This window comes from Gallinula chloropus, assembly GCF_964237585.1.
Source record: "Gallinula chloropus genome assembly, chromosome: 3".
NCBI classification, from domain to species: domain Eukaryota; kingdom Metazoa; phylum Chordata; class Aves; order Gruiformes; family Rallidae; genus Gallinula; species Gallinula chloropus.
In genome coordinates, this window is record NC_140087.1 from 2,343,217 (window position 1) to 2,370,040 (window position 26,824).

At 40.9% G+C, this 26,824-nt stretch overlaps 1 protein-coding gene across 2 annotated transcripts in view; it reads left to right on the forward strand.

The window, feature by feature from the left end:
• Positions 1–26,824, forward strand: part of PTPRK (protein tyrosine phosphatase receptor type K) — a gene marked incomplete at its 5' end in the record, with an annotated part of 400,356 nt that overhangs the window by 134,084 nt on the left and 239,448 nt on the right. For both annotated transcript variants that reach the window (XM_084262490.1, XM_084262491.1), the window contains one exon: positions 2,305–2,576. In XM_084262490.1, the coding sequence (XP_084118616.1) occupies positions 2,305–2,576 (272 nt within the window). The remainder of the gene's footprint in view (positions 1–2,304; positions 2,577–26,824) is intronic.

The following is a 26,824-nucleotide window of genomic DNA, read 5'->3' on the forward strand; positions in this document are numbered from 1 at the left end:
TCAGAGGCAATCACAGAATCACAGGCTCGTTTGGGTCACCCTACACTAAACCAGGTTGCCCATCCAGCCTGGCCCTGAACACTGCCAGGGAGGGGGCAGCCACAGCTTTACATTTACATTACACAATTTACATTTACATTGCAAATGCTTTGGAGAATCTGTGCTAAGAGGAGGAAAGCAGTCTCTAATTTTTCACTGATCTCTTTCAGTTTTCTAACTCTCATGTAGAAAAAAAACCCCAAACCACCCAAACTGCTGATGTACATCCTTCCCCTGTCACATGGCTAGTGTGGCCAAAGGTTTTCAAAATATTGTTCTGTAATGTATCAGCCATGGATAAAGTGCTTGTAAGATATTTATATTATTAAGATAGAGATTATAAACATGCTTATTACAAAGGAAGTTTATTCTAGTTAAGGAGCATAATAGCTGTACAGCAATGAACATGGTTTAGAAACACATTTTTGAGTATCTCACGTGCAGTTGTCAATTGATTCTAGACCATAATCATTAAAGAGTTCTAATAACAGCAAACCCTAAACAGTATAATACATCTAATAATTCCTTTCTGTCTTTATAAATAGGTATTAATGATGAAGAGATGATCAGAAACTGATACTTTGCCACCTTCCTTAATAAAAATGAATCAAATAATGGATTCTGCATATGATTCCAAATATTAATTAGGTGCTTCTGTTAGGTTATAGTAGTTTTCTTTAAACACACAGCCCCTTTTTTAATTTAAAGTTCAGTATACAAAATTAAGATCCTGGAACTGTACTTTAAGAAGTGCTTTCATTTTGTAGTATTTCTCTTTTTTGTTGGGTTTTTTTTTTGGGGGGGAGGGGTGTTTTAGGACAGAAGAACTTTACTGGCCAGTGAATTAGCATGTCACACAGATTACTTAATCCACGTACATAAATTCTCCTCAGAGCACCAGCTTGTCCACAATTTTCAGAATGGTTTGTGCAGCTGCTTAGGACACATTAGAGCACAGCAGTTCCTTGTTGCATTAAAATCAAAGGACAAACGTCACTTAGAGCACAGTAATAGTTTATACAAATATACACTTGGGAGAAGATTTTCCATCAGTAAGTGTTCATTCAGGTACTTACTCTCAGAACTTTTGCAGGGCTACTCATTTGGAGAAGTGTTCCTAAATCTGTGAGTTTTAATAAAAAAAAAAAAATTAGGCTAATTTTTGATCGGTATTTTTGACAGATTTCAGCCTTCTTTGGGAGTCAGGGCTCTTCATTATGGTGCTCCCTAGAATTAGAAGTAGAAGGAACATCTGTCAACACCAAGCTTCTGGAATCCTTAAGCATGAGGGTTAGGAAACTCAGGTTAGGAAACTTCTTGGTGCTGGACGAAATCAGTTTGTATGGTGATGGGATTTTCTCACCTGGTTGTAATATTTTGCCTGGCAGGTGTGTCTTGGAAGTTCATTCACTAGGTAGCACCTGGTAGGGAGTTGTTGTTTTTGAAGAAATGGGGCCGCTCTAGGGCTGGAATAGATGGTGGTCCCATCTTTGCTCTCTGTTCTTCAGAGCACCAGGATGAACTGGTTTAGTATCATGTCCTGTGTAACCAGTTTAAACTTCTGGTTTCTGCTTTCTGCCTTTGTAGCTAGACAGGTTCAGCTTGTTCTGTCTTCTATATGCCTGTAAAATAAATGTACAAGATGGGCTGTCTGCCAGGTATAGAAACTTCTGTTCTCCCCTCAAATCCATTGGCAAACAGAACAGGAAAACTAACTTTTCAGGAGAAATGTGGCTGGGTGGCCTAAGTGAGCTATTTGTATTACTAATGTAGCTAAAATTCAAGTCTCTCTCTTTTTCCATGTAGAGAAAGGTGTGATAAAGGTGCATGGAGAAGTGTGAACCTTATTGTTCCATATTTTTCATTTTCAGGAAACCTGTGGAGCAAGTTGAGAGAGTTTTGGCCTCAGTGACCTCAGAATAATGATAATCCTTTGCTCCTCTCAATATTTTTATTCAGTTCGCCTGTGATCCTATTTCCAGATAATTATCTGATCCTAAAACAGGAGAGAGAAAAGCTTTTAGGTGGAAGCATCTAGATAGGTCCTCAGAGATGTGTGAGGTCTTCTGTTACATATTACTTTGGTGATGTTTCTAGGCATTTCATACTTTGTTGCATTTCTTGCTACTTGAATTTTGGGATTCTGAGATATGAAAATCTTTCCATTCCATCCTTTTTCACAGTTGAGCAATCAGTTTCTTGGCATTTATCTTTCCTCTTACTGTTGTTTTGTTTTGTTTCCTTCCCCATTCCCCTCTTCTTTAGGCTCATACATGATAGTGATTTCCTCAGACCATGACCCTGGAGAAAAGACTCGACTCCAGCTTCCGACCATGAAAGAAAATGATACTCACTGCATCGATTTCAGCTACCTGCTGTACAGCAAGAATGGAGCAAACCCAGGCACTTTGAACATCCTGGTTAGGGTGAACAAAGGGCCACTGGCTAATCCCATCTGGAACGTCACTGGCTCCACTGGCAAAGACTGGCTTCGAGCGGAGTTGGCTGTCAGCACTTTCTGGCCCAACGAGTATCAGGTCAGCTTGCAATAAATTCTCCTTGTTTTATAACCCTTTTTGTGAGGTCCTATACAGTTTGTGTTTGTTTTGCTCTGTTCTGATAAAGTACTTTCCTTAAATAAGTGTTCTCTTGAGAATAAATAATTATTTGGAGATGGGTATTTTTTTTTTATAGGAGGTGACTGTTCAGAGTTACCTGTTATTGTATAATAGGACAAAAATAAGCCGTTAACGAGCCTCGTTAAAAGAAATGGTAAGGTTCAAGTCCAGGAACATCAAAACCAATAAACTCCCAGAAATAAATTACCTGTGCAACTGTAATTTGTACCTGTCTTCTCTTGCATATGCCTGTGTTACCCTGTCTCATTCCATGACCATACACGTTTGCTGTGCAGGCAGAATGGGTCTCACCTAATGAGCAGCTGCTCAGGATGTGTTTGTTCTCCTGTTTGCTCGCTATGGGACAAAACCACCTGCAGTGTAGGGCTGTTGTTTAGAGAGAAAAATTGTCTTGTTATTACTAGATGCTGTTATTTGATTTGTTTGATTAACCTGAGAATGTACCTGCAGCTGTTTTGCTCAGTGGGTATTTGATGTGAAGGATGAATCTCCTGCACAGGCATTTTTGTCCTGGCATGTAGGAGGGGGAAGAGTTGGAGTAGATGCACTCATCTGTGTGAGGTGTTAGGTCATTGCTGTATGCAGGGCTTAACAGCCCTTTGCCTAAGGATGCTTCAAGTCATTAGTGCTTTTGCAAATGGTTTGGATGTCCAGACTAGTTATCAAATGATGACCCTTTATTAATGAGGTTTTCTTGAATGGTTGGACTGTAGGAATGTTTTCTTGAAGGTCCTTCTTCTAAAGTTCTTTGCATTTGCCCAGCATTAGAATAATCTCCATTAAAAACATGTAAGGGTGCTTTCAGTGATGCATATAGGTTGAAACTAGTGTAACTTACTATCATTTTATGTTTTTCTTCAGGTTTTGTTTCCCTGTTTTTAATATTCTTATTTATAAAGAAATTTAATCTATCAGTGACATTGAAACTGTGTGAAATTTGATTTAAAGTTCTGAAACCTGGTTTCATAAAGCTTGGCTTCTGAGGAGGTGTTTTATTAACCCTTTTATGTTGCAAGAAAGTAGCTTTTGGTGTGCTTAAAAAAACCAGGAGCCTTTTATAGCAGTATAGTAGTAATCAAGTATAGCAGTATTATATGCAGTAAATCAGGTTTCTGCTGACAGATGGCCAGGCCTGACAATGAGATTGGTGGTTGGGGCCTTATCTTAGCAACATGGCCATTTTTCACTTACATTATAGCCTTCACATTATCCTGCTATAGACTGCACTGAAATTCATTCTTTTCCTTGCTTGGTCATCCAAGAGAATATTGAAATAATGAGCAATGGTTTGGTTTTAAATTAAAAATAAGTCTGGAGTAGGATTGGAGCACTGTTAATGCGGCCTGTGGGATGGACAGGAGGGCAGATCTGCATGCTGTCCGTGCATGCCTGCCTGTTTGCACAAACAGGGGCAGTGTTTTCCTGGTTTTAAGTGGTCCTTTGGGGTCTCAGAGTCCACATTGCCCTTCGTTGTTCTATTTTTTGGTTGGGTTTTTGGGTTTTTTTTAAAGTGTCAGTTTTTACTTGAGTTATTCTTTGGCATGGAAGTATATTTTTCATTGTCCTCAGAGGAGTTCTTTGCTGTAGAGCTCTAGCTCCTGATTTGGGCACTTTGATCTACCTGCCTGTCGATGAGTTTAGCACTGAAGGGAAATATGCATTGGTTTTTTATAACATAATGGAAGTTGTTCTGTACTAAACCAGGAATTGGATCTCTGCCTGTACAAGCAAGGTCATTGCTAAAGATACTGTGGAACACAACTGTTTGTATGTGCTTTGTTAGGTCAGCTTCATTGCCACTTCCTTCACTTTCAAGTGAGAGAAGAGAGTAGAGATTAGCAGGGGCTGAATAGCATGGGTTATGGTGTAAGGAAGTCTTGTATGGTGACTTGGAAGTTGGCAGGATGGCTGTGTTAATAGTACTAATAAAGTGATGCATCTCAGCTAACGAGCTCCCGAGCAGCATTTCTGTGCTCTGCTGTGCTGGTTGAAGCTTTATTGCTTCCTGTTCACAACTGGAACAGTGTTATTGAGGGCCAGTGGCCTACAGTATACATGCAGGCTTATGAGTGTTTGGATGGATTTAGTGTTTCTTTTTATTTACAAGATATGTATAAAATTGATATTGATTTTTATAAACAAAATAATTTATTTATTTCCTTTGTTTAACTGTATTCTGGTGAGTAGAGGGTTTTTTTTTTTTTATTTTCTTTCAAAATACAATACACTTTATTACAATAGCTTTAGTGGATCAAGCTGAATTTTTTGTTTAGCTTTGTATCCTGTCTCTGCTGGCAGATAACAGTGGAAGAAGAGTTCACAGACAGGACAAATTCACGGTCATACCTCCCCCAGAATACACTTCCAGCCTTGAGCCTATTTGTGGATCAAGAACTTTGAGCTTAAATACACAAGTAGTGCTTCACACTCCTGTTAGCCTACAGGGTTTGTTGGGGTTTTTTTTTTTGGTGCTGGTTTAAATTTCTAGTGATTACAATGTGCATTATGTGAGATTCTGGTGTTAATTACACACCCGGCCTGTTCCTGTGGGTTTCTCCAAGCATGGGGCTGTAATTTCTCAGTTGTCATATTTTGCACTTGGGAAGGTTCAGCAGCCCTGTAATGACAGGATCAGTCTCTTCTCTCCAGTTAGCAAGGCATTCACATCTTTTATTCTGTTTATTTAACATGCAGATGAACTGTTGAGGAAAAGTGTTGGGTTAGAGAATCCCTTGGGATCGAGGATATGATTTGATTTTTGTCCTCGTTAGTTCTGGAATCCTTTTTTTTTAATCACTCTTTTGGAAATATGCCACCTTTGACCTGCTCAAAGTTTGCTTCAATGGAAAAATATTTTGGGATTTTGTTGTTTAAACTATGTATGTGGGAGTTCTGTCTCTATTGTCTGTGTGGTTGCTACTGTAACACATTAATTTATTGTACTTAAGATGTTTATTCCTGTCTGGATCTGTTCATTTCCCCAAGTTTTCTCCTGCATTGCTCTGCTGGGGGCTGTCTTTTCCTTTCTGCTTCTGTCACAGATGATTTTCTAGTTCTTCTCACTTGCAAACTATGCCATCCTTTTAAAATTTTGTTGTTGTGTGGTTTTGTTTGTTTTCTGTGTGTGTCCCCCAGCAAACGAATTTTGCTCCCCCTGAGTCTCGTTGCTCAGTCACACGTAAAGTCCACTTTGAGACATGAACCATGGACTTGCTGGTTTTGGTTTCATATTACATCTCTCTGGTCTTTGTAACCTTTGATCAGAAACCGATCAAAAAACCCTCTTGACTGGAAACCACAAATTTCAAACTTGTTAAAAAATGAATTATTTCTTTATGGTTCTTTACAACTTCATTGTAGTGTAACAGGGCTCTCTAGTTTAACAAAGGGGCTGGATAGGATTCATGCTGGATAGGGATGATGGTTACACTTGGAAGTGCAGCTGGCAAATAAAAAAACCCCAAAACTTAACTGCACCAACCAGAAGTTCATTTATCTGTTCAGGAAGAGTAATGTGTGATCCATTAAAAAATTACAAGAAAACACTGGAAAGCCAAATAATTTTCTTGCTGAATTGTGAATCCTGATTTGGATAATGAATCTGTTCTTTAATATTTCTGATTTAAAGGATTTATAAAAGTTTAAATAGCTCAAAGAGCCTGGAAAGTTATTTTCCTTTATGATCTTAAAAGGTCTTGAAGCTGTAATGGAATTATTACAGGAGGGGGGCAGATTGATGGAAGAGTTGGTAATTGTGTGTGCAGTTGGGCCATGTACAGATAAGGTAGGAAAGAACTTCCTTGTGAAATGTGGGAATCTGTGGCCACCCTGGATATCAGATCACTGTTCTAAACTTGCAGACAGTTCTGAGCTGCACACAGAAAAGTTTGGGAAAGAAGGGAATTTGATTTGGTTTAGTCAGTTGGTAGACCTAAGACAGGAAAGCAACAAGTGGAACACGGGTGGGAAGTACAGAAGTACACACAGCCTGTGTGAATAGCACAGAACTGAGTCATGGGCCAACTTGAAAGGAAACAATCCACCCTCCCAAACTCCCACTTCCTATTTATAAGACAGATGCCCTTGATTCTATACAGTCTCTAACCTTGAAGAGCTACGTAGCAACCAGAAAATCCAAAGAAGCTTTTTTAAAAAAGAGATCATTTCAAAGGACCAATACTTTAAAAGGATTTTCCTTGAATTATATTTTTAATGTGTATATAAATACATATATTCATATGGAAGTATTCTTAAATACTGGGTGAACAAAACTTGAAAATAGTATAATTTTATTAGCTAAAGAGAGAAGAATTGAATACAGAAAATGTTATATTTGAACATTTTAAGAAAAACTGATAAGCAGCCAGCCAGTCAATGTTAAAGCTTGCTGTAACTCTTGGGTGTTGAGTTGTGAGACAGTGACCATCCTGTGGAAATCTCAGCGTGTGCAAGAGTTCAGAGCCAGAGGAGCTGTCTGTAGCCATGCCAGGGAAGCAATGCTTCAGCAGATTTAAGCTTCTCTGGCCTAGAAAAGGCAAAATTCAGGGGAACGTGATAAAGGGCTGCAAAACCATTGCTGGTATGAAGAGAAATGATCTTCCAGTTGAACAATTTGGGGCCTTTTCAGTCTAGTGGGGGAACCAGACTGAAGGGAAGTGAACAGAGGTGGATTGTGCAGCAGGGTGTGTAGACCCAGTCTGCGTCAGAAGCAGCTGTTGTGGGTGCTGGAGGAGTGTGTAGGCTTATGAGGATGTTGGGCAAGTTTTTTGAAAGAACTATTAGGAGTTAGACAAACAAGGCCAGTAAGTCTCATGAGCTGAAAGTAGCTGGAAGAGCAGAGAATGGTTTGGGGCACCCAGAGACGTGTTCTTGTGCTGTTCTTACCTTTATGACCACTGTTAAAGGAAAGATGTTGCGATAAGTAGACCTTTTAGCCTGAACTGCTAAGCCAGTGTTAAATTCTCTATAAATATTTAGTATTTTATTTTTAATTCTCCCTAAGTGGATGTGTGTGCTCTTTTGTTTCTGTAACCCAAGGCAGACTAAACACAAGTTTTATATTCTGTAGTTATTTAAACCCGTCTGGTCATATTCTGTCCAAGTTTTTGTTCTGGCTATAGAAATAAAAACTAACTTAATCTGCCACTTACTAGCTAGCCCTGTGCCCATTTCTCATGGCTCTTTCCCTCTTGTCATCTCCTTTCAATGCAACTTGGGATAACAGATAGTTTTAGACTTCTTAAAATGGGAGTTGACAAATTAAAGCTTTTAAAGTCTTTTCAATTTCTAAGGATTCTCAGAAATAAAGCATGAATTAGAACTTTTTGTGAGTGGCTAAAAATCTCCTTCTAGCAGAGATATAAAAATTGTTTAGCAAAATGTGTAGGCAAAAGGTTGGTTAGCTTTATAATTAAAGCAAGCCTCGTTAATATTAAACTAGAGACAGGTGGCTTCTTTTTTCTTTTCTTTTTTATTTCCTTAAACTTGCAACTGCTTGTGAATGGTAGGTAGCATAAGTCACCAAAATGCTTCTTCATTCTTCAGTACCCAATAATTCCTTTGTGGCTTTTCAGAATTTAAGGTGACTGTCCATAAACTACTTCGTTCCTAGTTCATTAGTACACAACAAAATGGCTTATGCATCTGTTTCTTTCACCTTCCTTCTCCTCCATAGTTTTCATCAGTTAAAACACATTTAACTGTCTCCCTTCTTACCACTGTCCTGGACCTCTCTGAAAATATATCCAAATAAGAAGGATGCTGCTTTCTTGACAGAAATACTTTGTAAATCCCTCAGTGTTCTCTTGACTGTTACTTTCTAGACAGCACTTAATCTAAATACTTTCTTTCTTTATACAGTTTATCCAAGAGTTACTCTGAGGAATGCGTTTTCATACAGTTGCTGGACAAGGAATTGGCTGGACAGCAGCACTAGAAGAGTTGTGGTCAACAGCTTAATGTCCATGGGGAGACCAGTAAATGAGTGGTGTTCCTTAGGGATCAATATTGGGACCAGTGCTGTTTAACATCTTTGTTGAAGTCATGGACAGTGGTATTGAGTGCACCTGCAGCAGGCTTGCCAGTGGCACAGAGCTGTGTGGTGCAGATGACACACTGGAGGGAAGGGATGCCAGTGTGATGTTCAACAAGGCCAAGCACAAGGTCCTGCACGTGGTTCAGGCATAGTCCCAAGCTGGGTGGAGAATGGGTTGAGAGCAGCCCTGAGGAGAAGGACTTGGGCTGTTGGTTGATGCCAAGGTAAATGTGAGCTGGCAATGTGTGCTTGCAGCCCTGAAAGCCAACTGTATCCTGGGCTGCATCAAAAGAGTTGTGACCAGCAGGAAGAGGGAGGGAATTCTACCTGGAATACCGCTTCCATCTCTGGGGACCCCAGTGTAAGAAGGACATAAAGCTGTTGGAGTGAGTCCAGAGGAGGGCCAAGCAGGGGGCTGAAGCACCTCTCCTATGAGGACATGCTGCAAGAGTTGGGCTTGTTCAACCTGGAGAAGAGAAGGCTCAAGGGAGACCTTATAGCAGCCTTCCAGTACCGAAACTGACCTACAGGGATGAGGGAGAGAGACTGTTTACAAGGGCAGGGAGTGACAGGACGGGGGGCAATGGCCTTAAGTTTAAGGAGGGGAGATTTAGATGAGATATAAGGAGAAACTCTTCCCTGTGAGGGTGATGAGGACCTCGGCACAGGCTGCCCAGAGAAGCTGTGGCTGCCCCCTCCCTGGCAGTGTTCAAGGCCAGACTGGATGGGTCTTTGGGCACCCTGGCCTAGTGGAGGGTGTCCCTGCCTATGGTTTGGAACTAGGTGATCTTTAAGGTCCTTTACAACCCAAAGTGTTCAATGATTCTGAGATTACTTGTTTGTACAAACAAAACACCATCTTTTTCCAACCGTTAGGATAAAGATGAAAGTGTGGGAGCCTCTCTGTTGCATTTCTCTCTCATTTCTTCTGTGATGTTTATTAATTTGGTGAGGACAAAGAAAGATTAAGTTCCAGCAGAGTGATTACCAGCAATGTTTTAATAATTTAGTTCTGTAGATCACAAAGCACTTATATCTCTCAAAGGGCTTCTGCAAATGTAGTCTTATTCTAGTCTTCAAACTGGAAAAGTGTAGTGCAGAAAGTGAAAATGAACATTGCCCAAACAAGCCCAGTCATGGCTGAGGTGCTGGTCTCCAGGTTTTCCATCCCTTCATGGAAGCTCTTTCTTTTTTTCCTTCCAAATGCTAATGCTGGTTTTAACTGTTAGGTCAGGTCCCTGGCATTGTTCAGTTGTGTATGTCCTGTGGGCAAGCCACAACATGCTGCTTTTGCTATCCAGACCTTGTTCATTTATGAGCACAGGAAATTCCTAAGGGATAAGGGAATGATGGCAGTGGGAACTAAGTAAACATTGGTGATATATGCTCTTGTTCTCTCCAGTCTGTAGTGCTGTGTCACCCTCCCCACCCCCCCCAACTCCCTGCCCCCTTCTTTTTGTGTTTTTTTTTAAAGAACATCCAAATTGCCATAGGGAAAAGTGTGTAGTAGCTTTCCTAGCATGGCAGATTTAATTTTGTGAGCATGTTTTGGATACACCAAATTTGGGTTTGGGTCTGCTGTGCTAAAAGGGCAAATAAGACAAATGAGCACAAAGGAATTTTTATGGTTAAAAATCTCAGACATTATTTTTGATCAGGTAAAGCTGTCTAACTTGTCAAAGTCAGTGACCCAAACCATCCTTCTCCATTGCAAGCAGTGATGTGTCTGCACAAAAGGCCAAGAACTCCATTCCACCAGGGATGGAGAAGGAATGATGTTTGGCTGCGTTGTATTTCACAAGCTATGGAACTGGGGGGTCTGAGCCATCGCTTACGTAGCTCTATCAGCAGCCCTGTGCTGAGGAAAGAAAGTAGCTGCAGAGTTTTGAAGCCAAAGTGTTTGTATGTGCAAAAAGGATGGTAATAATGTAGATCTTCAGAAAACAACTCAAAGTTCACTCTTTCCCTTTTCTCTTCCTTTTTTTCCCTTGTTTTCTCCTTTTCCACTCTTTTGATTTCTGTTACATTACACTCTTGCTTTTGTTCTACTCTATTCTAGGTCGTCTTTGCTAACTGTATGATCTGAACTTCTTTAAGGTAGAAAAGTTGTAGTTTAAGCACTGGAGTATTGGAAGGAACTACTGGCTCTATGTACCAGAGGTTCAGTTCTCTTTTTGCTGTTGAATGACACAGTTTCAGTGAAGCTGATGAGCATTTCGATTTTTTTTTTAACTAATCCCTATGAGATAATAGTGGATATCTTCAGGGCAAGGTGACAAAAATTTAGTAGATGCTTGGCATTTTCAAAGGCAGTGAAAGAGTTTTGAGGTTAATGTGTGCTGTGAGTCCATTTTATAAATTACCGTTAATTACCCAAAAGTCCCGGGTGGAAAACTGGCTGGCTGTGAACTCACGAAGACTTTGGGGCAGATATGTAATATTTTTAGCCAGTGCTTAATTTCTGATGGAATGTGTGTGACTTTAACCTCAGTACTCTTGCAGGAAACATTGCACTCATCAGCAAGGTGGTATGCAAATTTAATATTAACCTTGATTACCAAGATTATGAGAAGCTTGTAGCGTTCCCCTCCCCGCTGCACAGCAGGCACTGTCAGGCAGTGAAGTGGAAAACACACTATTGCTAATCAGCCACCTCACAGTGCCTCATTCCATTTTTCAGACATACAGGATTGACTTAAATTGTGTTGTGTAAATAAAAAAGTTTTGGGTAGTTCCATTTGTCAAGATTTTTTCTTTTTTAGGGCTTTTTTTTGTCTATAGTTGAAAAGTACTTGTTATCTAAGAAGCTTAGATTTTGTCATAATTCCATCAGCTTCTGCAAGATCTCATACCTTTCTAAAAAGTTCTGAGTATCATGCTATCAAGGAGCTGGCAATGATACACACTCTTCCACTTGCCTCTTCATGAAATAGGTTTTTATTCACGTGAGAAGTGAAATGAATGCAAAAGGTTTATGGCAGAAATCAGTGATATATGCTTGCAATAGATGGTTAAAGGAAAGCAGAAATTGCTGATACTTTATTTCATTATACAGGTTCTGAAAAGATTGAGTAATGAATTGTGCTCTGCTAGGGGTTTCCAGGTTACCTCTAAGTGGAAGCAAATAAGAAAAAAAAAAAGTCTAATGATGCAGCATTGAATAGTTATCAAAAAAATCCACTGAAATCTCTTCAATTCAAAAATTTGAAACCAATCAGCCCCCAAATTCATGGGCATGAAGAGTCAGGGGCTTTGACTGGAAAGTCTGAACTCATCAATTCCATTCTGATAAGATGTATTGTTAGGTAATTGTTGCTGTAAAGCATTGTGTGCTTCTAAATGTCTGGATTTCATTTAGAAGGATTTCACACCCCTCCATCCCCCCAAATTCTGTATTGGAAAAGAAAGGTAATACTGGGAATTCAGCAGCCACTTACCTTTCTTTTTGTCCTCTCCTGCATGTTGTTATTTAGGACAAGATAATACTCTCTGGAGGAATTTTGGGGTTTTTTGGGTCTCCACATGCTGTACTGTGACGTGTTGGTCGTTCTGCTAGAGGGATTCTGAATATTTTTCTCTTATTCTAATGCAAAATGGTGAACAAGCCTAATGCTTGGAGCAAAGTCACAATGTTTACTTCATCCAGAGAAGTACATAATAGGAATCCCATCTTGACTGGTCATATGACCTCATATGGAAATAAATGCCTCAAATCTTTATAATTTTCTCTGCTCTGTGTGCACTGCTTTGCTTTAGTTTAGGCTCTGCTTGAGGTGGTGCTGAAAAAAACAACTGAAATGGTTGCTCTGAAGAAAATTGTATTAAAAACTCAACAACAGAGGAAGAAATGTATCAATTACTTTGCACTAGGATCACGTTCTAATTAGGGTCTCTGTGTTTAGACAAATAAAATAGCATTGCTGAATTTTCCTTTGCTCAAACGATACTACAAACCATTTTCATAGAATCATAGAATGGTTTGGGTTGGAATGACTCTTAAAGGTCATCAAGTCCCAGAAGCTTTAAATAATTGGTCTAAAACTTAGTGGATTACTTTGGCAAAGTACCTTGGCTACTTGGAAGAAACCCTGTACAATCCAGAGACTCAGGCTGGGTTTTTTCCCTGGTGTTTTGGTGTGGGGTGTTTGTTTTAGCAGGAGGGATAGGGGCGTGTGTGTGTGTGTTTGGGTTTTTGTAGGGTTTTTGGTTTGGTGGTTTCTTTTTGGTTTGGGGGTTTTTGTTGTGCTTGTGTTGGGGGTTGTTTGTTTATTTTGGGAGAGACCTGCTTATGTGCCCATCCTCTCACACGTGAGTGAACCCCTGTTACTCACCCCCCATCCTCTCTAGCATTCTTAGGTGGTTACTGTAAACTTTCTAGTGTTTGCAAAATGAATAAAGAAACAGTTGCAGCTTGGCCAAGTCTGTCTCTTCCCCCCCTCTGTTTTTTCCTTTGAGTTGTGCTGACTTGTGTGTCAGATCAGTGCACCTTGTGTGTCTGCACTGCCACAGAGTCACTCTCAGAGGTTTTGTAGTCTAAAGAAGAAAAAAAAAAAATCAATTTCAGCTGGTGATGTGCTTGAGTTGCCATGTTGAACTCTGCTGAGTTGAACTTTGGTGTTCCTCTCGTCCTGGTTCGTTGCAGCGCAGCCACCGTGCCGCGTGGCTGCTGAGGAAGCCAAGGGGCAGTGAGGTCCTCCCTTCGCCTCAGCCTTGCCTTCAGAAGGGCAGCAGCACTGTGGTCCTTGTTTCCCTCTCCTGCTGCACCCACAGCTGCTGTCAAGAGACCTGCCCCATGCCCCCCCTTTCCAGTTTTCCTCTCTGCTGCTCTTGGAAGGGGTCTGGAGGAAGTCGGTGTCTGTCTTCCCTCTACCCTGCCACGGGTCCCTTCCCAGTCCTGTAAGGGCATGCTTCCAGGGTGATACTTGGCCTTCTCCTTTGGCAGATTACACTCTGCTTGTACTTTTCAAAAACATGGAAACCCAAACAACATCATGTTTCTTAAAAACAAACACAACAATAAGTAACAACAACAATAATGATTAATAATACCACCAACAATCCTGCCACCACCCCCACCCCCTTCCCTTTTTCCATAGGTGTAAGCCAAGGGGATGGTCACAGAATCACAGGGGTTGGAAGGGACCTGGAGAGCTCCTGGGGTCCAACCCCCCTGCCAAAGCAGCTCCCCAGCTCATATTGCACAGGGCGGCGTCCAGACGGGGCTGGAATCTCTCCAGAGAAGGAGACTCCACACCCCCTGGGCAGCCTGTCCCAGGGCTCCCTCACCCTCACTGGGGAAAAGTTCTTCCCCATGTTGGTGTGGAACTCCCTGTGCTCCAACTTGCAGCCACTGCCCCTTGTCCTGTCTCCACAGACACTGAAAAGGGGCTGCCCATTTCCCCCTGCATCCCATGCTTAAGATACTTATAGACATTAATTAGATCCCCCCTTAGTCTTCTTTTCTCCAGGCTGAACAGCCCCAGCTCACTCAGCCTTTCCTCACAGGGGAGATGCTCCAGGCCCTTCATCATCTCTGTAGCCCTTCTCTGGACTCTCTCCAGGAGATCCCTGTCCTTTTTATCCCAGGGAGCCCAGAACTGGACACAACACTCCAGGTGGGACCTGACCAGGGCAGAGCAGAGGGGGAGGATCCCCTCCTGTGACCTGCTGGCCACACTCCTCCTGATGCCCCCCAGGATCCCATTGGTTCTCTTAAGTTCCTGTTGTGGTGTTTCCCATGTTCTTTAATCTAAATGTTAAAAGCAGGGTAACAATCTGTTGTTTGGTTTCTCCTGCTCTTAATGAGAGGTGTTGAGCCCTCCACACTGAACAAATTTTTCTCCTATATGAACTGAATTATTAGACTATACAGCAATGTACTGAAAACTCTGATAAGCTATCGATGTGGTGATGTTGTGGTTTTAGTTTGGGGTTTTTCTGGTTAAAATAGCAAGCAGCTTGCTATACTTTGCAGTCCAATTTGCAGGATACAAAAGAGTATTTTCTGTCATAGGTCATGACTGGCGACCAGGTGGGCTTTTTTGTGCAATTTACCATAGAAATCACAGATCAGAGCTGGAATTTGCTCAGTTGGCATGTTTCTGTTATAACCTAAAATGGCAAACACCAAATCTGATGATGGGTGTAAGTTTGATGGGGTTTGATGTATGTATAACCATGTGTTTGCATGTGCCTAGGTTTTGAGGATTTTTTGCTTTTCTTTTTGAAAGGATAAATGTGAACCTTAAACTAAAGTGTTATCTTTGATCCTGGATGTAATTATGATCAGATCTTAACACCATACATGTTTGAACAGTGGAAGGGAATGCAGTTTAACAGCAGCTGTTTGGTTTCCTGTAAGGAGCTGGAATGTCTCCTGTACCTGTCTGGAGAGCACTGAATTCAGTCTGAATTACATTGCTCAACTCCTGATTTATAACTAATTTGTCCAAAATATAACAAATAGTGTAACCAATACTTTTCAAAAAGCAATGTGAGTAGCTTCAGATTTATGCTTGTCTTGATTCAGAAATGCTGTTGAAATAGAACATGGCATGCATTTGGATATACTATTTGTTTACATATGTTAGATAAATATTGCATAGCGCATTGAAACAGAAAAATGTGTTAAGTGGGTATTTTGTCACAACAAAACAGTTAAACTAGACACAGAATCAGGATCTTACTTTGGTTGCAGCTTTACAGAACCATCAGTTACGTTCATTGTATTTGAAGAACTGCCCCTCGAATTAGGGTTTTTTTTGTTTGTCAAAATTGTAACAATAGAGTTTTTATTATCTAGATTTTTTTTCCCTCTTGTTAGGGGTATAATCATAGAATCATAGAATGGTCTGGGTTGGAAGGGACCCCAGGGACAGGGCATCCACCACTTCTCTGGGCAGCCTGTTCCAGTACCATAATGCATGGTAAGACAGTACTGAAAAATATGCATGCTTCAGGACCTTGTCAACTGTGGTCAGACATAATGCAGAAATACAGATGTCTTCATGTTTCTGTTTTGAAGATTAGAGGGCCCTTTATTTTGAGCATGTCTTGCTCACTCTCAAAAATGAGTGGCGGTATCTGTAGTACAAGCAACAAATTTCATTTATTTTTCTGTGAACCTGAAAAAGCCCAGGTACAGATATTCTTAACAGTCATGTAGAGGGTTATAATTTCACTCAGAAGTAAAGCCATAACAAAAGCCAGTAATTTTGTTCTCCAGTTTAATTAGATTTTTAATTAAATAGGGAAAACTGGCTTGTCCCTTTTTTTTTTTTTTAATCCCAACTAATTTTGCAACAGTAAGTCTGCTATAGGGTTAAAACTGGTTCTGCAAGCACTGGGGAGCTGTTTGCCCTGTGGAAAGCAGGTTGGTAGCTTCACTTACCAGGCAAGATTTGGCTAACCATTCCACAACCTTGTACTTCCACAATAATCTTTTCAGATGTGTTTGATGAGAAGTAGTTTGGGTTGGGCCAGGATGGGGGCAAAGCACCTGAAAAAGAAGTTAGTCGTGTCTTTTTGCAAGCCCTGCCTCTTTCACTCGGTGCTCTTCCTGCCCGAGTGGGTTCTTGCTAATCCAGTGAAAAAGCTTATCCAAAAAAACTACAATGATTAGAAAATGTCATTACGACCCCGCCCCCCAAAACAAAAGCCTAACCCAGTCACACAGCCAAATCACAGTCTTTGCATACTGGGCTGGTGAGTTGCTTATGGTCACTGAAGAGTGTGATAGTTGCTCAAGAGGGTTTGAGAGAGAGTGAGCAGGGTTATGGGGATGGGGAAAGCAAAGAGGTGTTTTGGGACCAGGAGGCTCTGGCAATTTTTAGCCCTAAGGTCATTGCTGTGTTGTGACCTCAGCTTGCTCAACCAGGGTGCCAGCAAAACTGCCCAGGACTTGTAACTTCACACTGTGACCCGCATGCCAGAGCTACTGATTTGTGGGGAAACAAAGGGCTTTTATTTCCACTTAAGATTTGGGAGGTTGTTTTTGCAGGAGTAGCTGGTAGAAAAGCTTGTGCCCAACAATGTTTGGAGACCTGACCTTTTTTTAGACAGGTCTCCAACCTTCATATTCAGGCAGGGAGTTTTCTAAGCCTGTGACAAGTGCAAACTGCTGTAGAGCCTTTTCCTCTGATATCTGCAGGTGAGCGCGGAAGGGGTAACTCACAGGGGAGGCTCTGGGTGCAGGAGTCAGAAGAGCACAAGCTGCCCATCCTCACTGGATGCCAGTGTTGAGCTCCAGGGCCCTCCTGCTAACTGGACCCTCTTGCTGGTGCCACCTGGCATGGCCTGGAGCCGGCCAAGCTGAGGGTGCTGCTGGTGGAGAGGCAACAGTGGTGGGATGTGGTGGTCTCATCACTGCACTTGGCAGTGCACAGACAAGTTGTTATGAGATTAAATGTTTAAAATGGCAGCACGGACTGGGGGTTGTTAGTGGGAGCTGTGAGCAGCTGGAGCACTTGCCAGCAGAAGATGAAGGTGGGGAGGACAATGGAAAGTTGTCACATCAGCTCATGGAGCTGGGACATTGGTAATAGAGGAAAAAGCTTTCTGGAGACGTTATGTAACGGCCGGTTGAATTGCCTCTGGAGTGCTGGTGGCCACAAGAAGAGAATGAACAACAGATTCTAAGGATAATTTATTTTTTTTGCAAAAATTGTTAGTGATTAGATGCTTGCTTTCAGAGAATACATGTAAAAGTGACAGTAGGATCTGTTTCCTTAAGAGCAGTCCGTGTGCTTGGCGTGTTTATTCGCCTTGCACGTGACGCTGTGATTGATGTTAGTTTTAAGCTGTAACAAAAAATGAAGTATAATTCTTATAAAACCGGAAAACCAGGTCAGTGTCAAACAACATCAATTGGGAAGCTTTATAATCTGAATATCGTTTGGGAGAGTTGGTTTATTCCAGAGTGAGAACAGATCCAGGTACTGTGTGTCTCCAGAGATCATGTAGGGAAGGAGTCCAGCTGCAAATGTCTGTGTAAGCGCCTGAAGCTGATTTTTTTCTCTAAGCACTTCTCCAGAAGTGCTAGATGTGGAACTAAAGCTTCATGTCTGAGAAATAATCCAAGAAAGAAAACCTACCAAGCATAGAAGCTGGACTTCTGATTTTCCATGGGTGGATCTCATACAGCTTAAAATCAGATTAGTTTATTAAAGAAAATGATGCTGTTTATGATTAAGTTAAAAAGCAGTTTCATTTGACTACTTCGCTTATTAGTTCAACTACTGTAATTTTAAATGTAGTAAATTTTCATGATGTGAAGAAGAGCCTTACAACACATCTTAAATGCCTTTCTAAATTTTTTTGTTTCATATAAATATTGTGATACCAGATGTTAAGTAATTTTTACCTGTGTTATTTAATGTTGAGGTTTTTACAGGTGTTTCTTCATTTAGTTCCACAGTGATGATATTTAAGATATAATTAAAGTTTACAATTTAGAGCTGTAGGAGCTTTTCTATCTCTGCTCTAATATAGTTACAGAAGGAAATTTTCTGTGTAGAGAGTAGGAATGAAATTTGTTTGCAAAACTGATAGGTTGCCTGCAAAAATATGCTGGGCCTTGAGGAAAGAAAGTTCTGTAAATTTTTTTGTGTAAAATGCTTTCAAATCAATCCTGAAGAAAGGCTGCTGAATGAGGCTGTAGTCTAGATGCTGTTGTGGTGTAAAACTTTTCAGAATATTCTGAATATTTTTCAGATATTCTTCTGACATTCTCCAGGGAGAATTTCCACACACCCTATTTAAAGCAAAGCCAGGATCTCTGGGTTTTATTAGTAAATCCAGATGTGCTTATTAGTGGGCTTTAACATGTTTCCACTAACTGTTGTGTCTTTGGCTGGCTGGTGTGCTTAAGCTTTGCTTTTCTGAGCATTAGGAAGACTTAGCAAGTGGCTGCCATTGTATGCAGTGGGAATAGCATTTCCTATGTGCTTATCCTATGTACTCACTTTTACTGCCGTGGCAGGTAGCAGTAATTAGAGGCAATTTTAAAGATGCTGCTTTAGTTTCATTTTCAGGTTTTCTTTCCCGAGCCAATTAAAATGGGAAATAACCACTCCCCTCCATCCTCCAGCTGTGGGTGGCTGCCTTTTCTTCCCTTGTGCTTGGTGGTAGCTTCATAGGCAGCATGAGACTCCTCCTGCCAGCTGACTGAAGACTCAAACTTCTGGCAACTTTCTTCTACCTTGTCTTCCACATCTTCTGATTTGCGACTTTGTCACCCGTCTTACAGCACTCAGGGGTTTAATTTTACAAATGAATCTTTGCAATTTTCTTCTCAGAGGAGTAGTTTGTTCCTCTGTTTCCTTTTCTGTAAACGTTAGTACTGTGCTGGTTGTAAGCTGTCTTTTCTAAGGGTGATTGATATTGAGCCAACACACCACAGCTGGTGCAGACCAAGGAAAAGGGTGGGCTTGAAAACAAGTAACAACAACTCAGTTGGAACATGAATTGGTCTGTCTCTTCTGGTTAGCTGCAGCATCCCAGGAAATGTATTTGCTGAAGTGAAATGTAAACTGGTTTTAAGAACTGGTCCTTTATAGCTGATTTAGATATTTTGTGCACCGTTAGTCTTTGTCATGTCCTTCAGGCATGTATCCATCACTGAAATCAGCCCGGTAAGAGTGTTGGGTAACACAGATTCAGTATCTACACCTGTCACTGCAGCAGCTCCAGGCTGTCTGTGTTAACACTGAAAAGAGGATGAGGTCTGTTAAGTGAGCAGGGTACTACAGTGGTAAAGATGGTTTGCAGGGAGTGTGTTCAAAGTGCTGTGTCGGTACCTTCCCAGTGCAATCAAACCTGACACTCCTTGAGGTGCACATGAGCCCACATGGGGAATGAAAGGCAGTCAGAGTGCAGCGTGGTCTGGCTACCGACAGACAACAGCCACCACACAGTGGAACTGCACGTCCAAGAAGTCCCCAAAGCCCGCTGTGCTAACCATGTTCAGCCTCTCACCTTCACGTTTGTAATGTGGTCAGCCCTTCCAGTTTCCTCAGCACCACAGAGACACGGTTCCTGTAGCCCCACCTCAGCCCCTTAGAGGGCTCCAGCACAGGTACAGTGAGTGCAACGCACAGCTGGAGAATAAAGGGATTATTTGTAATGCTAAGGCAACCAGCAGGCTGAAGTTTTTTGATTGACATAGTGTGAACAGTGTGCATTTTCATACAGTAAACAGTGAGAATTAATGAGATACTTTGATGAAAATAACATGAGAAGTGCATTTTGGATGTGCTGCTGCTGTATGGAACTGAAGTGCATGGAGAAAAGCTAATGCTGCCATAGGTAATAGCAGTTAGCAGCTCTGAGGCTTGGCTTTTTTTGGTGTCTTCAGTGGCTATTTCTGATACAATAATTCATTAAAAAAAATGTTCAATGATATTTCTTTGTATTACTCTACAACTGTAATTCCTTCATGAATATTTGAGATGAACTTAATTCACGCTTAGCAGGGATGGGCTTTAAACCACTACGTAGTCTGGTGTTCCTACATATCTTTTCAACAGACAATTGTTAAAAATAGTTAGGTTTCCAGTCCAGATAGGGCTCTTCTAGTCTGCTGTTGGGAGAAGCTGACTTTGTGAGTCAGGGCCACGTTCACTTGCCTTCTGCTCAGGACAAGGCTACCTCAGCAGTGCCCCATGTGCTACAGGTGGTGTTGCTGTTGTTGTTCTTGCTGAATGGCAATTTTGGGAGAAAACACAAGGCTGCAATTGCCATCTTACAGCTTAAAATCATTTCCACCAAAAAGAAAAGATCATTACTCCCAGTGTGGAGTTAGGGATAGTGTACTATTATGTCATCTTAGTTCAGATTACTCTCACTGATTCAAGAGGCCAAGGCAGGAAGGATCCGAGATGACATGGGTGCTGAACTGAGCTCATTGAAACCACCACGAACGTTTTGCAGCTTGTCTGCCAAAAGGGCAGCTGAACTATATTGAAAAAGCAATTGCTTTTCTTAAGATAAGAGAACCTCTTGGTAGAGATAGGATTTTCTTTTCCAGTATGTTTAATCCAACTTCCTAAATGAATATGAAACGTAACGGTTAAAAGGTTCTGTACCCATCCACACAGCTGTGCTGCTTACACATGTCGATCTCTGAAGGACGAGGCCATGCTGACACATGCTGCACTGCATAGATGGGGAGGACATAAGTAGACCCTATTGTGATGTGTGGTGTGGATGGGTTTATATTTAGTTACTCATAAGCACCCGCTATTGAATAGTTCTTTATTTGGGTATTGGGATTTCTAAATATCACATTTCTCCGCACTCTTAACTACTGGTTCTGTAAGAATGGCCTCACCTTGGACTTGTTGGTGAACAGCTGTACTCAATAGCTGCATGTAGACAAGACTGTAATCTTTCCTGATGAGTATAAATACATATTTATCCAAGTAGCTGAAACTGTTAACAGATGGCAAATGGAAGTAAAAACATATTGTGTGTGCTGCTCCTTCTTTCTGCATTCTTCCCTCCTCCTCTATTTGGGGAAACCAGAGAGAGAATTATCATGTGTTCTTGAAAAGTGGATGTAACTGCTCTGCCAATGAGCTTTCAAACACTCTGCTTCCAACAAAAGAGTTTTAATGTTCTCATGTCTTTGCAGAGTTGAAAAATGTTAAATAACAGTTCTGAGAAAAACATCATAGCAACTCCTTGTCATCTATTTAGAGCAGAATGTAGATATTTGCAAGACAGAATGTCAATCAGGATTTGAAGTGATTTTTTTTTTGTCCATTTGAATAGAGAAGTAGTTAGTTGCTGATGTTTTAAAGGTCTTAAAATACTTAACTTTCTGTGCAGAACAGTGACTTTTGAACAATCTTGAGAGAGTTACAAAATCTTGAACCTCTAATTACATTTCTAAGAATATGGGGGAAAAACTTCCTTCCTTGAAGCATATTTTGCAGTACACCACCTCCTTAGTTACTTGGCCCAAAGGGTCATTTTTATGTACGTTGGAGCAATTGAACAAAATCCTCTACAATTTTGGAAGATTGCTTAATTTTGTTGTTGTTTTTAAACACCCACCCCAGGAAAGAACTAGGGAATTTGCTTGTATGTTTGTTTTTGAAGTACATCTAGGTCATTGGCTGTTTGGAAGTGTAAGTGCTTCTTTTTTAATAAACATTTGTGATGAGGGACTGAGGGTGACCATAATTTGAATGGACAGATAGTTCTGGTGCTTATTGCCATCTTGTTAAGCTGGTGTGAGCTGCAGTTACTCTTAAGCAGTAGGGGCTAGCTGTCAGAGGTGAGGCTTGGGAACCCTGTGGCTTCCATGTAGTTTCTGTTTTCCTATTTTGTTCGCTTTCTCTGAAGTGTTCCAGTTTTATATTACCTATTATTCTCTCCCCATGAAAACTATTTTTCATTTGAAGTTAGGGTTAATGGTGGGTTTAGTATACAATACTGGATAAAAATGGTAGGGAAACATTCTCAGCTTCGTGCCTGAATTATAGCACAGCTTCAGAGAAGTCACTTCATTTCTTTCCACAAGAAGACTTCATTCACTCACTTTGCTCATCTAAAGAGCAGGAAACCTTGTGGGTAGGATCTACAGGAGAGCAGTACAGATGTATTAAAGCTGTCAGAAGACTGACGTTTGGAAATTCCAGGAACTGCAGTTTGAACTGGAGATAATAAAATAACTTAACTTACTGCAGGGGTAGGAACACCCTTGGGGCATGGATGTAAAATGAGGCAGCCAAGCCTGCCTGCAGTTTCACCTGGGCTTAGGAATGTGTTCCCCCTCCCCACTGTCCCCAGTGTGGGTCAGTCAATCTCCACAGCCCCAGACCTCTTCCCAGTGATCAATAGGGACGTATCAGTCACAGGAGAGCCTGAACTTGCTTTGTCTGTGATTCTAGACTTGTTACTGCTTTGGAATGGTGAACTTGTTCCAATTCTAATTCATTTAACATACGTATTTTCTTCATGTGTAGGCCTGTATTTGCATGAGTGTTGAAAGAAGATGGGGCTGGAGGAGAGGGAAGGGAAGGGCAGCTTTACCAGCCCTGGAGCCACAGGAGAGGGATCTCCCCTGTTTGTGGCTGTGCAGGGCCACTGCTCCTGTTCCACATCCTTTGGGATTTGTTGGGCCAAACAGCTGGTTTAACTCATTAGCCTGGCAAAAAAGCCTAACCCTGCAGTAAAAGTCAGCATCACAGAGTTGCCTTGGCTTCTGGAAGGATCTGATGGGCTTTGATGCTGGCAGAAGGCAGGATGTGGATGGTGCGGGCAGCAGCAGTGAGATCAACAGTGAAACCTGCCCTGGCTGATGGGGAAGTGCTAATAGGGTCAGCAGCTTGTTCAAGTGCTGCCAAAGCTTTGCAAATCTCAGGAACATCAGCCTTCTTTGTGTTTGAAGTTTGCTTGTTATAATTTATTGGCCGATTTGAAATATTTACTTTTACCTATCTGTGAATCCCAAATGTTTCTTAACATGGTAACTGAAAATTACAAATTGCTGCACTACAGACTCTTGTTAAAAACCAAATACATGAAGGATCTTAAAATAACCCTAAAATATTCCAGACCCATCTGGACACCTATCTGTGGAATATGAGCTGGGGAGCTGCTTTGGCAGGGGGGTTGGACCCAATGAGCTCTCGAGGTCCCTTCCAACCCCTGTGATTCTGTAATAGCACCTGCACATTCCAGTACTTCTTTACAGTGAGTTTGGACCTGTTCTTGTTGTTCTGAAAGAAAACAAAATGCTATTTCATGGTTTAATATATGAGAAACTGAGCATTCTCTGGTAACTTAGTTACCTGTTAGGTGTGTGGTGTCACAGAGATCCCTTTAATCAACCAGTGCCAGTCACTGTTTATCTTAGGGCGCTGACTTTGAGAACCTTGCTCACTGTTTAAATGGGTTTTCTGATGCAGTTTCACTGGTTACTCTCAAAAAATTTTGGATATATCTGCTGGGTCAAATTGATACCAAATTGCCTGTATTGGTCTGGAAAAATATTTGGTGCTGTCTGTCATATTATTTCTAAACATAATCTTCACTTGCCACTTTTTTAAGGCTTTTACATTGAAATTGTTATCATTCAGAGTTACAGTCACTCTCTAGAAACTACCCTACTAAGTAACCACTACTGTCTAAAAATAGTTATTTAAAAAAAATATTTAGTTATTTAAATTATTTTTTAAAACCTGAAAACCTTTAAAAGCATTTGGCAGTAACACTTACCTTGTAGCAAAGGTGGGAAAGCTGATACAGAATAAGCTGTAATTAACAGCCTCTTCGGCAGGTATTCAAAAGACAGTGTTAAGTATGTTTTTCATATGAGAATGTAAAGAGAGACAACTCCCAGTGATGAAGACAATTTGTTAAATACAGGGAAATTGCATTCCTCTTCTTTGAAGATTATTTGAAGGATTGAAAGCTCTGAGTTTTGCACTAGGCAGCTGTTTTATCTTGCTTGTGGTACATGAGCAAGTCCATAGTTTCGGTTTAAGCTTCACTTGTGATTCAAGGAATGTTGGAGAATAAAACAACTGTAAAGCAGCTTCTCTTGGGACCTTTCAGAGAAGTTAATTATTATTAGCTACAGTACCTAATGACCCTTTGTCATTGTGGCCTGTTATGATACCTTCTCCAATACACAACACTTTTATTTTGCTTCCAACCATAGTAATTATAATAATCTTGGTCGTAGCAACCAAGTGTTACAATGATTGGTTGCTAAGGATTTTGTTAAAATGAAGATAAAGGACACTTAATTGGGGAGGGTTCAGGGTTGGTTTTTTTTGCTAAAGTGAAGGCAAAGTACACTTAATTGGGGATTTTTTAATTAGTGTGACTTTAAAGGCAGTGGGGTTTTCCTGTGAGTCTCCTGACAAGCTCAGAATCTTCTGTTCTGCTGAATCTACAGGTTCATTTCGACTTTTTGTTTCCTTTCTTAAAGTACACAGAAGAGGGGAAACAATTAATCTCTCAAAAGTAGTATTCTAGGAATATTTTGCCTCTTCTTATGGAGATACCAGAAGACTATTTTGCTCCTGAGCAAATAACTCAGTGAATGAGTGTAACTAGGAGCAGTAGTTCTGCACTAGTTTGTCCACAGGACAGCATCAGGCTGAGTCAGCCTTGTGAAAGGATTAAAGTTGTGATCTTCAGCACAAAAGTGAAAGACTTTGGGAACCTGATGAGAAGTATTATCCTAGGGCTGTACTCACGACCTGGCCAGGATGGTCCCTGTCAGTCATACTGGCTGGTGGGGTACATGTTAAGGTGCAGTGCAGAGAGGAAGACATCAATTCTGCAAGTGGTTGTTCCTTGAGGGAAGCAGTTAAGGAATCTACCGAAGAGAAACCTCTGTCTAGCAGATGAAAATTCAAGTTGTGAATATCTCTCTAGCTGTTCTGTAGGAGTGAGCCTACTGAATTCCAGCTCAGCAGTCTCACAGGAGCTTTCTACAGCAAAACAATAAAATACATTGAAAAGAGCAGCTGAAAGGTTAAAGCAATTGCAGGTAACATGGAACAACCCTCCTGTATAAGAAGGGTCAGGAAGAATGTGTGTAAGAGGACCAAGGATATATCAATACCACTAAAACCAAAAGCTGTTGTGATTTAAAACCAGAGTGAAGGCAATTATTACAAGGAAGAAGACACCTTTTACACAATGTAAGTCATGTCCTAATGAGAGTAATAAAAAAGGGAGTGAGCCTGTAAAAGAGCAACAGCCCAGGCCCAATACATTAGAGACTTGAAATAGAAGTAAAACCACTTCTCCCCCTCTTCCCTGTTCTGCACATGCCTTCTCCCCCCCTATTTCCCCACTTCCTTTCCTTCATCCCTCCAGCCTTTGCTGCTGAGCACAAGGCCATAAGATATGGGTTACCCCTTAGTCATTTGGGGTCAGCTGCCCTGGTTGTGTCCCTTCACAACCTCTTGTCAACACCCCAGCCTACTTGCTGGCAGGGTAGCATGAGAGACAGAAACCCTGGACGCTGTGCAAGCCCTGCTCAGCAACAGCTAAAACATCCCTGTGTTTTCAATACTGTTTTGGTTACAGATCCGAAGTGCAGTACCTTATGACCTGCTATGAAGAAAATTAACTCCATCCTTACCAAAACCAGCTAGAACATGAACTGAGTGTACACAAATTGCATATACTGACGTTTTCTTCCATTTTATGGTAATAAGTTATTCCTCGTAGATCCTTCAGTTCCTAGAAAAGAATTGTGTGAGGAAATGTGTAAGGATGATTCAGTTGATATTTTTGGAGATTTGATTGGAAAGTTCTTTGGTAAGACTTAAATTCACTTGTGAAATAAGTAAAAAAGACAATTTGCAGGCCCATTGCCTATAAAATAGGAAACGATGGATAGGAGTAAAATTTGATGTCTTAAGTTGGGAAAGTGAGAGAAAAGCTGATATTGGAGTTTTGAAAAAATCTGGTTTGGAAGCACCTGCACAAATGAATTAGAAAATGGATAGTTAAGCAAGTGGTAGTCTTTTTCAGATAATTCAAAACTATTTTGGATAGTTAAAATTGTCTAAGAAGAGATGTGCAAGAGTCTCTTCCAGCACAAGAGTGAAACAGATAAATTTAATATAAAAATATTCTGGAATAAATGATGAGTGTTAGGGGGAATTCCAACTCATAATTTGTGTCTGATGATGATCATGGATGATGGCAAAGAAACTGTTGCCAGGAGAAAAGAGAAATAGGAGTCATTGTGGATCGTTTTGTGAAATCTCATTGCTAAAAAAGGTAATCGTAAAGAAAAATAGAGCATTAGGAATTGCTAAGAAAGGAATAATACATGAAGAATGAAGGAGAAAGCATTATAGGATACTCTTAATAGCATCAGGTTTTGACTGTGGTGCCTTCCAAACAACTATGGAAACTGTGGTTTAAAAAGAACAAAGGCAGCTGAAAAACAGCTCCCCAGACTTTCAGGATAGGAAAAGATCCTTAAAGAGCAGGAAGTGTGGCAAGCATGTGGTTTCATGGAATGTCTATTTCATAACAATTGAATGGAGAGTTTTCTTATTCCTTGTGGTATGTCAGGTAAACTCTGCTATAAATAATTTTTTTAATGTAGTAGTATAAAAATACAGAACAA